Genomic DNA, 12417 nt, shown 5'->3' with positions numbered 1-12417 from the left:
TCGTGTACAGGACAGAAAGTTGAAATATTATAACATATAGCGGTGAATTTGACTAGGGTACTCGAGATCCGGCAATCACTGGTCGAAGCGCCATCACTGTCATGGCCTTTTCCTGTTCACGCTTGCTCCAAAGAGGACGTGAACGTAAGTTGTATGGTAAGGAACTCGGAGATTCGATGTATTTACCCATCGGTTGTGTACGCAAAAGTGATATCGAGTAGCTGGAAATATACGGAGCTAGTTGGTGTTTGTAAATGTACGATATGTTCTGTAATTGTTCAGTCGGAAAGTGTTCCAGTTGTACGTGCGACCACATGGCCACATGCTTTCACGATTTTCATATAGGTTTTATATCAACAGAGAGTGTAGTGATTTTCACCAAACGTTTTAACTTGGAACAAAAATTGTTTTTAACGTGTGAACCGTTTCGATTGAAACGATTCGATAGCACGATACGTGTCAGAAATTTTCTGTTCCAGCTAAACAACATTTCCATATTCTTTTCACCCTCGATGCATTGTATTTGTTGACATTTGAATATATTTGTTTTTATTTTTTACGCATCACACAACCGATTATTTTACTTTCCGGCCTACTTACTACTTCCCTTTTGTTATTTATCGCAGTATCAAAATTTGACACCTGTAATAATTTTTTAACTTTACATCGTTTCTACTTGTTGGTTACCTATAAGATTTATAATTGATTTTAATATAACTTTGATGAAAAATACTTGAATTAATTGACCAATTTTATTTTCCAGATAATCATGGCTGATATAGAAACGTTTGACGATATAGTGGTACCCACTACCGCGGCCTTACCGGTAACGCTATCCGCAGAGTTACCAGAAATTAAATTGTTCGGTCGTTGGAATTGCGACGATGTGCAAGTAAACGATATGTCCTTGCAAGATTACATTGCCGTTAAGGAGAAAAATGCTAAGTATCTTCCACATTCTGCCGGACGTTATGCCGCGAAGCGGTTTCGTAAAGCTCAGTGCCCTATCGTAGAACGTCTTACGAATTCGCTAATGATGCACGGGAGAAATAACGGCAAAAAATTAATGGCAGTCAGGATCGTGAAGCATGCGTTTGAAATAATCCACCTTCTCACGGGAGACAATCCCTTACAGGTAATATTCTGCAAAAGTCCTTCTACATATTTTATAACCATTTAACATTTTAACACGTTTGTATTCTTTGTTTAAGGTGCTCGTGACGGCCATCATCAATTCAGGACCAAGAGAAGATTCTACTCGTATCGGTCGCGCTGGCACGGTCAGAAGACAAGCAGTAGACGTATCTCCGTTACGACGCGTTAATCAGGCGATCTGGTTATTATGTACTGGTGCTAGGGAAGCCGCATTCCGTAACATTAAGACAATTGCCGAATGCCTAGCCGACGAACTTATCAATGCCGCGAAAGGTTCATCAAATTCGTATGCGATCAAAAAGAAGGACGAACTCGAGCGTGTCGCTAAATCTAACCGATAAACATGTTCTTTTGACAACATACAAATAAATACTTTATCTTTAAAATGGTCTAATTATTACAACGCTTTTCCTAATCGAATGCAACGTGTTGAGAAGGATTTTTTACAACAAACTTTTTATTTAGGGGATTTTGTAGGCGTGTATAGTTGGTAACCAATTTACCTAACAGTGGTACCACTACAAATACCTGCCCTGTATTGGGGTAGATCAGGTTAGAGGTGAATTAGGAGCTGCTAATAAAATCTTTGTTTTCAGTGAATCGTGTCAAATATTAAGATCGAGCATGGCAGGTGCGCTGAAAAAGGTAAGGAATTTGTATAATTCGATAGATATATCAATAACCTATAAGAACATTTAATCGATGCGAAACTGGTTACTTTCAAAACATAACCATACTATAAAGTTTCGCTGTCCTTTGGATTTTGCGGTCAATTCTTCCACATTGTTAATGATTTTCTATTCTTTTAGACAACAGGATTAACTGGTCTTGCTGTTCTGAAATTCCCTCATCGTGAACTCGACATAACGTACGAGAAACTTTTGCGTCTCTTGGCTGCCATGCCAAAAGACTCTGCTTACAGAAGATATACCGAGAAACTGGTTAAGGAAAGACAAGATATTGTAAAGCAGGTGACTAACGATTGTTTTCGTACATTTAAACGATACGGTAAGCAAGTTTAAAATGATAATGTTACATTCAATGTTGTATCACAGAACCCAACAGTCGAAGCAGTGGAAGAGAAAATAGGCTGTGGCCAAGTTGAAGAGCTTCTAATACAAGCAAAAAATGAAACAATCTTGGCTAAGGATATGTTAAAATGGAAACCATGGGAGAACTTGATGGAGGAACCTCCGGCGCATCAGTGGACTTGGCCTCCTCACAAATAAAACGAATCATTTCGCTGACATTTGTACATAGGACTTAAAATTTCGTCGCTTTATGCAGTATCATAGATTAAAGTATATATTATAACTACAGTAGTATTTATTTCTATTTGTACATAAGCTTGTCTGATAGTGTTCAAATATAAAATCTAAATTATTCATAATCTATGTACATTTAGGCATAACTGATTGATTCGGCGTAACTAAGCGATCGAAGGTGAAGAATTATTGCCTCGGAGCGAGTCTAGGAACAAAAGGAGTTGAATCTCGATTGGAATCTCTTGCAGGAAAAATATGTCGATGCGTTCGGCATCAAGTACACGAGAAATCATAGCCGAGTAGAAGGTATAGCGCGAGGAATGTAGAGAGGAAAGGGTTTAAAGAGCGAGAAAGAGGAAAAGAGGGGAGTAAAACGTTACGCGTTACTCGAATGTAGTGGGGAAACGAGGAAGGAATAGAGTAGGTTGATGGTAGGTTGTGGAGGTAGGAGAACGGTTTTAACCAGGTATTCGAGGGTGGGGGATTCGAGAGAGCCGCTGTTCAGTTCCGATTTTGCGTCGCGCGCGAGGATAGCGAACACGCGAATCGCACTCTGTTTCAAGACGTTCTATCGCCGATACGTTCTTTGCTACCACGTTTTACATCTTTGTTTTCCTCCTCTTCCTCCTCTTTATCCTTTTTCTCTTTTCCCTACTTTTATCCTCGACCTCTTCCGATTTCTTTCTCTCTATATCTCTAACCCGAGTCTCTCCTGTCCCCTGAATTTTCCATGCCCGTCGTTTTTGTTTAACGAAAAGTAAACACGGTTGTTCGAATGGAAATTCGGAACGTAAGAAGGATATAGGAGAGTCGCGGGTTCGTAGATTCGAAATTCGGCCGCGGAATGCGCGTGTGCTTCGGTGCAACGAGAGCTGCATCTTGAACGCGAACGACACTTGTCAGATTGTTTGTGATAGTGAACTAGCCCGTCGGGTCGAATTAAAACAACCGCTTTGCTCCTCTGGGAATATCATCCGAAAGATATCGATCGATGGATCGAGTAATCTGGTGATACAGGAAGACAGGGAGAGCTACGAGACAACGAATTGAAGATCGGTGTGTAGTACAAGATTTTCGAGTTAAAAAGCGCGTTGATTTCCATCGAGAAATGATTTTTAATTCGTTAAAGTATCGTCTACGATGAGAGCGGACGAGGATCGTAACGAGTATACTTACTTCATCCTGTTCCTAACGAATATCTACGATATTTCGAGGCGAGGAGAAACAATAGCCGTGGAAGGAAACGCGTTCCCGTTCGAAGACAATGCGTGTAATTTCGTGGAACGCGACGAAACGAAAGCGGCTAGGATATTACCCTCGCTCGAACGAAAGCAGCGAAAACTGTTGCCCCGCGTTTGATCAGAGGAGATTTCCGTTTCAAGCGAAAAGCCAGGGGAATGATTGCGCGAACGAATCGGAAGAACGTTAACGCGCCGTGACGTTGGCCCGTTACGCGGTCCATGCTCCGCGCTCGAGAGTTAGCTTTGTTTACGCTGCTCGTTGGCGAAGAATCAGCGGAGGCTAGCCGCGGAGACAACCGAGCGAGAAGAAGGCGAGGCTCCTTTACCGGCAAGGCTGATCGTTATCGTTTTAACGCGTTTCCTTACGTAACGCACACACACACACACGCGCGCTTTAAACTCGTCCCTTTTTCTCAATTATCCGAACCGCATTCTTCTCCGCTCTATCGAGTCGCAATTGTCTCTGGCTACGATAAAGCGAGGATAATCCGAGTTGTTTGTCGGTTAGAATCGTTAGGAAAAGAATTTCAGTCAGATGATAATTTTTCAATTCGATCGGATCGTAGAACAGGCTGTAGTAATGCAACGTCGAGGGAGTAAAATCGGTTTGCGACGAGACCGGTCCGCCTCGTCGCAACGTTTTACCGTTTTGATCTTACCGGTTCACGGGTTCCGACCTCGATCGAAGCAAACTCGCTCGAGCAGAGTCGAGTCGAGTCGAATCGAATCGAACCGAACCGATTCATCTTCTCCTTTATACACGTCGCCTGGCGTAGTCGCGCGTATCGCGAAAGCGACTCGCTCCAACGAACTTGTCGCGGTCCGTTCGGCTCGGTTCGCTTACGGTACGAAATCGGCGTTGATTTACTAATCGGCGTGTATCAACGCGACCGTTTCGTTTCGATCGAGCGAAATGCAAATCGACGTGATCGACAATCGCCAGCTTCGGATTTCAAGCAAACACGTTACTTTACTTCGCATCGTTTTACGTTTTATAATACGTTTGCGCGAGCAACTTTCACTTCTCGTTGCCTGTTATTCCTTGTTCGTGAGCGTCGAGAATGTTTCGCGAACGGACTTATCGTCTGTGTCATTGGAGAACAGCCTACGCGGATTTCATGGTAAACGCAACGTCCTCGCGAAACGAGCGCGGTTATAGGATAGAGTCGATTTTTTCGAAGAAAAAGGAAATAAAATAGACGTTCCGAGGATCGAGCAAAATGGCTAAGAAGGTATTCGCGCGAGTTACTGCCGTTTACCGTTGTTTTTCTGCCGTCTAGCATCGAGCGCGATGCCTTTGCATCCGTCGCGTCGCGTCGCGTCGCGGTCAAGCGTTTCTCTCGGGCAGACTTCAAAACGATGCTCGATGGTCCAAGCGTGCATCGCACCGCCAAGATTGGGATCGAGAAAGTTTTCGTCTCGCGAGGAGAAACGAGATTACGAAACGTCCGTAGCCGCGAAGAATGTTACGCGCACGCGTGCTCGCAGGAAGTTTTGCAAGCAACGCGTTTCGTCTCACGACCTGGATGTTCGACGCCGGTTTCGCGATGCATCGGCCGATCGGCAAGCTATCGGCGGAGAACGATAATAGAGAGGAGAAGGTTCGCTGAAAGGAGACCGGTAATCCGAGGCCGACGGAAAGAGACGTGGAAGGGTGAGAAGGCGAAACGCGTGCCACGTAGATTACGCGCATCCCGTGGATCGGTATGGAAAACGGAGCCGCTGCAGCGGACAAAATTGCTCCGAGGGTTGATCGATGAGAATCCACCACCGTTCTACGTGCAACCGGCGAACTTCCGTTTTCGCTCCGTTGCGTTTCCTTCTCTTCTTCGTATCCGTTGTATCCTTCGCTGCTGCAACCTACGATAAACCAGCACGCACACCTACCTACTACACTCTTCTCTTCTTTTCCCTTCTGTTCAGTTTTGTTCGCCTTTCGCTCAATCACTCGGCGAACCTGGCTTCGTAGCTTTCCTTCCGCATACCGAAATTCCTGGGAAACGGCTCTCGGTGACTCTCGATGCTTGTTCTCCATACCGTAGACGCGGCTACTCTGAAACGTTCAATCTTCTACGATCCGTTATTGGCATTTTGCATTTTCCATCCTCTGGTTCCACCCTCCGTTGTTCACCTCCGAGCGTTCTAGTTGATCGGCAAATCGAGTTACCGCTCGACGGATGGAATTTCTTCGATAAACTATTCCGATTCGCGTAGCCTCGAGCAGGCAAAGCGCATGCGCGCAGGTGCGAATGGAATGGGTGCGCCACGGTGCACTTGCGCGGCTCTGCCTGACCCAGATGCCTCGCGAATAAAACTTATCCGTGCTCGTTCTTGACATCCTGCTCTTCCCTTCTCCCTCTCTACCCCTCTCCTCTCTCTACACCTGTTCTTCTCTCTTCTCCGAAATTCCACGCGAGAATCTCTTCCGAACAAGGCTTCTTCTCCTTCCCATCTGCGATGTTTCAACGAACAAGCTAGAGAAAAGATTCGTTTCATAAATGAGAAGGGTCGGCGATCGTTGCACCGTTCCATCTACTCGGCTGCACGCGATTTCCGCGTTCCCGCTCGACTTGTTCGTTCTTGCGTTGTTGGCTCATCGAGCCCGGCAACCTTCTCCAGACGCTGCCGATGTCGCTACAATTTCCCTGCTACTCGCGTTTCACGATACAATTATCCTTTCCCACACGATATCCCGCTCGTCTCTCTCCTTCTTTTACGCCGCGAAGAGAAATCGAGACAAAGGTCCAGCGTGAACAATTCTTCCGTGAAAGAAACTAACGATCCGCGACCGATCGTTGTTGGCTAGGTGCGAAAGAAAAGCGTTCGATCGAATAAATCGTTCGTGGGAACGAATCTCCTCTGTGCTCTGTTTCGAGTTTGATCGATCGGAGATAAGATCGAAGACGTCGCGTCGGATCCGCGCGTGGTAGACGTAGTCGATCGTTGACCGAGTTGGCGAGTTCTTCGACGCGTTTTCTCGATACATACCGCGTTCCCGGGGCCGCTTTCTATGCCAGCGAATGGAGCGTGTTTCCGTGTCTTCGACTTATTTGCCGACTTTCAGATTCCTCACGGATTCCGTTTGCGTTCTCGTTAAACGAATTTCGGTCATCGAACGCGCGCGCTCGACTTCGAAAGCGAAAAGAGAAGGAAGAAGAGAAGGAGGGAGAAAGAGACAGTCGTCGTCGTCGTCGTCGTCGTCGTCGCGGCTTCTCCGCTCTCACCGGATGTGCCGGATCGAACTCGCGTTTCCCACCCGTTCGCGTTCAGCCCAGCAGGAAGACTTTCTTTTTCGCGCGTGGACCGCGACCTCGATCCCATTCGATCACGAGCCAAACTTCTTTTTCTTTCACCGTCTTTCACGCGAGCTACCTGTTCCAGCGTTCCGTCGGCGGATCGGTGCACACAGGTTGTTCGCGTCGTTAACGCATAAGGATCGTCGTGCGAGAAGGAACCGTGTGCGCGTCTCTCCACAGCTTTCTCTTCGATTTTACGCAACGTCGCGGGCCTCTAGGAACATCGACGCGGAATGGTACGCGTTTCATTCCCTCCGGCGGATTACCGGCTCTCGAGAAATCGAACCCGTCTCGTTTCGTCTCGTCGCGACGCGTAGTACATCGTTCGACGAGCAGGGCACTCTCGAATCGATTCGAAACCGTTAGAGAAACTTCGTTATCAACTTTCCTTTCGTTTCGTTTCGTTTCGATACGACAGATGCGAGATGGAGGACGAGCCGGGTTTCTCGTAGCGAGAAGGCGAAGATGGGCAATAACGGAAGCAGCTCTCGGGAGCAACAGGCCGCGTCCGTGTGTTCGAACGGACTGGCAACGACGTCGGAGGCAAGCCGAGGATGGTCACAGTCGTTCCCTCGGGAACTGGCCAGGCACCATCACCGTTCCCAAGCTGCGCCGGTGGTGGCGGCGCGAAAGGTTCTCCCCGAGCCACCTAATCAAAGACTACGCGCCACCGACAACGGATCCATCATACAGAACGGCGGCACGATAAGCGGTCGCAGAGCGCCAACGTTTTCATCCTCCCGCGATTTCGCCAAGGTAAACGCTACAGATTACACGATTACGCGGTTGAAAGTTAGAGGGATTGCTGCGATCCTGACGTGTTTCAGAGGAACGAGCCGTTTCGAGAGAGAAGCATCTCCGCGTGCCAGCCTGCCGAGGGCCGATCGCGAAGGATCGACCGACACTGTTGTCGTTATCGAGCGGAGCAAAATCGAGCGGAAGCGACCTCGAACTTGAAGAGATTCGACAGCGAGCCCGATCTCCGTTACTCCCCGGATGCTTCCTCGTCGATCCAGGACCGTTCGAGTATCGGCAGATCGAGCGACAGAGAGGACGGTGCTCGAACCTCGAACGGTCAACGAGCGCAACTCAGAGAGTCCAAGGAACGGCTCGAAGGTAGATACAAAGCTAGGAAAAAGTACAAAGCCCCGGCTCCTCCGAGCAACGGCGATCTCGCGGACGAATCACCGTCGACTCTCGGCGGAGGCGGCGATGGCGAGACTCGTTGCAGACTCGAACAACAGCAGCTTCAACCACCCCCGAGGAGATCTCGTCTGTTCAAGACTCGAGCGGAGACGAAGAAGGCTCAGGTCACTTGGCAATTGTCCTCCGGCGGGCTGGCTCGTTCGTTCGATCGTGCACGCGAGTCGGCCAGCCGTACGATCGAACAGAACACCGATCAACGATCCGCTTCGAATCGTTGGAACGCTTCCAGTCCGAATCGTTTCAACGAGCAGACGTCTGATCATCGAAATCGATGCAAACTCACCGACGGGAAGAACACTCTGCAGAGGAGTATGAGCAGTCCCGAGTTTCAGGCGGAGCTGATCCAGGTGGCGAGGCGAGTTCGCGACAAGCTCGACTGCACCGGTAAATCGGTCGGCCTCGAAGCTGCTGATTTCGAGGGACGAGCGGCGAACGCATCGCCGGAGGAAGAAAGATCCCTCGTTCCGGCGGCGCCTCCTCAAGCCGAGGGGAAAATCAACCACGCGAGATCGACCAGCGTGGATCGAGACGCGATCGTGAAACCTACGAAGCCGGTGAAGCCGATGCTTCGGAGACTCGAGGACGACGAGACGACGAAACGTCGAAGCGGATCGTACGCCAAGGCCGTTGAACTCGCGCGAGAGAGAACCGTTACGGGTGCGAGCGGTCCGGAAACGTTGAGAGACAAGGAGAATCGGGATCCTGGACGATGGAACGGCGAGTCGAACGGCGCTCGTCGAAAACGTTCGATCGACGGAGAACGAACGGACGGCGTGGAAACGGACAAATCGGATACGAAGAGAAGGAGCAACCGTGTCGGCGAAACTACCGCGTCCGTGGTCGAGGATGATCGTTCCAGACAGGAACACCGTCGTTCGTAAGTTACTGGTTTAAACTTTCATTCGCTTTCGACCGTGTGATCTGAAAATCAAATGGTCTCTGTGGATTCGTTAGATTCGTCTCCCCGACGCGATCCGCGCCAAAGACCTTCTATTTTGGAATGAACGAAACGCGGACGGAAAGCAACGAGCCAGATCTGCGGGGAACCGAGGAAGCTGAGTTCAAGTTTCCGGACGGTGGGAACGAGGATGGTAGACCGACGGTGGATCTGATCGGCGACGAGGACGACAACGTCAGTTTAAGATCCTTTGCTCTATCGGAACGCCTTCTTTTTCCTTTGACGCGACTCTTTAACCCTGTTTTAGGAGAGGAACGTGGTCGAGAACATCTCGTTGAAATTGCGACCAACTCTGCCGAAGAAACAGCTCGAGATTCCACGATTTTCGCCGTCGGCCGCATGGAGATTGCTGTCGGCACTGGAAGCACCCGGACCAAGCATGAGCACCGCCAGCGAAGAGTTGCCGGTTCGTAAACGCGTTTTTCGATGGATCCGACGAAACAAATTCTCTAGCCGGTTGGCGTTTCAGGTGACGTTCGAGGAACGAATAGAACGTTCATCGAGACCGCCGCCCCCGTTTCCGTTGTCGCTGGGCCCGAGGAGCTGGCACGACAAGTCCGGCGATTCGGGCATATCCGGCGACGCCGGGGCGGCGAACGACGACTCGTTGGACGTGAGTACGATCAACAGGATGAAAACGACGCCGATCAGGCCCGCGTGGACGCCGCAGCAGGACTTGGGGGAGGAATCGAGCAGCGACGCCGGTGTCGACTCGCCGCCGCCTCCACCGTTGCCAGCCCCGTTTAAATATCCCCCTCGAGCTCACGTCTTCTCCCTCTCGTTGCCCAGAGACGACGCGAGAACCTATTTCTGCGCTCCTGACCCGAAGTCCAGAGAAGGATCCGCCTTCAATTCCCTTCAGAAACTGAAGAGGTCGGTGTCCGGAGCTTTCGGCATCGGCGCGCACGACCCACGAACCAGTTCCACCCGCGACCTTCTCGACGACAATTGGCTCTTGTCCTCGAGCGCGCCAAACTCGTTGCAACACAGTCGGGTCGTCGATGCGTCGCGAAACTCGCCGTCCGCTTGGAAACCGTATTTATCCCGCGAATCTACCGGGCAGCGTGTTTACGGACGCGACAGCGGCCCCGAGGACGACGAGAACGAACCACGCGCCGAAGACGGACACGACGACGGCGACGATGGAGACGAAGACGAGGACGAGGACGAGGATGACGACGTGGACGATGACGAGGACAGTGACGCCGTGGACGCGGACGTTGACGCTTCTGTACGATACGAAGCCGACGGGGTACGCGTCGACGCGGACGGCTCGAAAAGCAACAAGTCTAACGATTTCCCGGTCGTCATGAAACCACCGTCTTTCTCTTACTTGACCCCGGGCGGACACGTGATGTATCTACCGGAATCGAACGACGCGGAACATCGGGCACAGGGTTTTAACGGCGAGAAAGTTAAACGCGACGAGGACGAGGACGAAGACGAGGACAACAATGACGTTATGCCGGCGAAACGACGATCTAGAAACTCCAGAGGTTACATAGACGCGAAGAATTCGAGGGGAAGGAAGGAATCCGAGATGTACGAGGCAAAGAGGGTGTCGTCCGGTTGCGAGGAAGTGGTTTCCTGCAAACAGACGTCCTCGCAGGTGACGGAGACGAAACCTCAACGAAAGAGCAGAAGATTCACTTTTCAATCGACCGTTAGGCAAATAGAGAGGCGCAGGTTGGCCGAGAAGTTGTCGAGGGAAGCCGAAGCGAAGGAACGACAGCGGAAGGGTGAACTGGAAGCGATGCGAAAGGTCGAGGAAGAGTTTCAACGGAAACGCGCGAAAGAGAAGGCGAACATCAGGCAACAGTTGCGCTTGTTCAAAGAGATGGAAGAAAATTTCGAGTAAGTAACAGCTTTAGAGCGATCGCGGCAAATCTACATCTCGCGAGTTGGTTGGTTGGTAAATTGCAGTAGTCTGGCGAGTCCGAAATGGGACGGTTCGCAGTTGTCTCGCGCCGATCCGGACGGCGCTCCGTCTTCCACCGCTTCCTCTCCGACTTCCATGCCGATCGGAAACACCACCCCAGCGTCCGGCAAAAGCTTCGTCCACGAGGAACATCGCCGGAAGAGAAACGTTGGCTCGGACTCGAAGAAACGTCGCGCCGGCGAACAGACCGCTCATCGAGCGAAGTACTACGACTGGGCGCCGGACGCCTCGTCGCACCTGGAACACAAGCAAACCACCGTCCATCCGGAGATCGTTTGCGACATCCCGAAAAGTTCTCCTGTTTTTGTCGACGCGAACGTCCATCCGGCCAAGCCGGTCGCTTCCAATTCCACTCCGAGGTCGGACAATTACAGGTAAGTTCAACGGAGAGCTGATCTTTTCCTTTACCAACAGTAAACACCACCGTTGCTTCGTTTCTTTTTCTTAGGAAGGATTTCGCCCACGGTGCCGTGATAACCAAAACTTCGTTTGCGAGCAGCGACAGCGAACTCTCGCAGCCGAACACGAGACCGCACTCCAGGCAGACCGGAAGCAACGGCAAATCTTTTCGAGCTGGGTACGCGTCTTCCTCTTTTTCTTTTCATCTTTCCCGTGAATCGCGATCATAGACGTCTTTATCGGTTCTTAGTTCCGGTGATTCCCTGTAGAATAGCGTTATCGCGCCTCACCTCGCGGTAAACGGTCGCTAATCGTTCGCTTTTCCTTTTCGTTCCATCCAGGTATTAAGTTGGGCATGACGCAAGTAATTCTAACGCGACTCTAGTCACCTTTTAACAACGCTTCGCTAAAGCTATGCGAGGATACGCTTTTAATCGCGCATGGATCTGCAAGAAGCGTGTCGTTCGCGAGAATTCCTTCCGCGCGTTCCTTCCACGTAGAAATTGTTTTCATTTCCGCGAAACCTTTTCAACGAAACGAGTTAAACGACGTGTGCAAAGAAAACGAACGAACGGTTGAGCAGGTCCGGCGGAAGTCCAGGACAAAGCGAGGAGCCGGGGACTGGGGACAAGGAACTGGACGACCCGGTGGAAGCAACGGAACAGCCGAGGAAAGCAACGCACGATTTTACACTGAGCGGAGTGCAACCTTTCACCAAGCAGAAAGCCTACAGACCGATTTCTTTCAACCCTCAACCACCTCCACCTGTTCCAAGCTAACCAACTCTTACCGTCTCCTTTCAATGCAACGCAATCCTCTCGTTCAACCTATATTTACTCTACGTATATATGTATATGTATGTATGTATGTACATATGTAACATAACAAAATAAAACAGTGTCTCGTTAAAAGTCGCTTTCTTTTAAATTTAAATATTTCACTTTGCTTCTGCGCACAC

At 50.0% G+C, this 12417-nt stretch overlaps 3 protein-coding genes across 10 annotated transcripts; all 3 read left to right on the top strand.

Moving 5' to 3' along the window:
* The first annotated feature begins 60 nt into the window (after positions 1-60).
* On the top strand, positions 61-1541 carry LOC114878738 (40S ribosomal protein S5). 3 transcript variants are annotated; one of them, XM_029192865.2, is made up of 3 exons: positions 61-144; positions 764-1135; positions 1212-1541. In XM_029192865.2, exons 2-3 carry the CDS (start codon positions 770-772, stop codon positions 1494-1496), a joined length of 651 nt encoding a protein of 216 aa, XP_029048698.1. In that variant the 5' UTR covers positions 61-144; positions 764-769; the 3' UTR covers positions 1497-1541. The 3 variants fall into 3 exon arrangements, with proteins under 3 accessions (XP_029048698.1, XP_029048697.1, XP_029048700.1); XM_029192864.2 differs by having other exon boundaries at positions 99-156; XM_029192867.1 differs by lacking the exon at positions 61-144 and adding an exon at positions 163-256.
* Positions 1542-1675: 134 nt separating this feature from the next.
* LOC114878739 (NADH dehydrogenase [ubiquinone] 1 alpha subcomplex subunit 5) lies at positions 1676-2472 on the top strand. The gene is made up of 3 exons (XM_029192868.2): positions 1676-1800; positions 1965-2126; positions 2211-2472. The coding sequence occupies exons 1-3, from the start codon at positions 1780-1782 to the stop codon at positions 2382-2384; spliced, it is 357 nt and encodes a 118-aa protein (XP_029048701.2). The 5' UTR covers positions 1676-1779; the 3' UTR covers positions 2385-2472.
* LOC123987643 lies at positions 2376-12370 on the top strand. Of its 6 annotated transcripts, XM_046288941.1 has the most exons (10): positions 2376-2456; positions 2561-2726; positions 7376-7713; positions 7785-9040; positions 9118-9295; positions 9369-9527; positions 9591-10975; positions 11045-11434; positions 11509-11637; positions 12043-12370. In XM_046288941.1, the coding sequence occupies exons 3-10, from the start codon at positions 7423-7425 to the stop codon at positions 12236-12238; spliced, it is 3984 nt and encodes a 1327-aa protein (XP_046144897.1). In that variant the 5' UTR covers positions 2376-2456; positions 2561-2726; positions 7376-7422; the 3' UTR covers positions 12239-12370. The 6 variants fall into 6 exon arrangements, with proteins under 6 accessions (XP_046144897.1, XP_046144899.1, XP_046144896.1 ...); XM_046288943.1 differs by lacking the exons at positions 2376-2456; positions 2561-2726 and adding an exon at positions 2788-2851; XM_046288940.1 differs by lacking the exons at positions 2376-2456; positions 2561-2726 and adding an exon at positions 2884-3476.
* The last annotated feature ends 47 nt before the right edge of the window (positions 12371-12417 follow it).

This window comes from Osmia bicornis, chromosome 15, assembly GCF_907164935.1.
Source record: "Osmia bicornis bicornis chromosome 15, iOsmBic2.1, whole genome shotgun sequence".
Classification (NCBI taxonomy): domain Eukaryota; kingdom Metazoa; phylum Arthropoda; class Insecta; order Hymenoptera; family Megachilidae; genus Osmia; species Osmia bicornis.
Note: the sequence above shows the minus strand (reverse complement) of the source record. Positions and strands in the feature narration are given on the sequence as shown.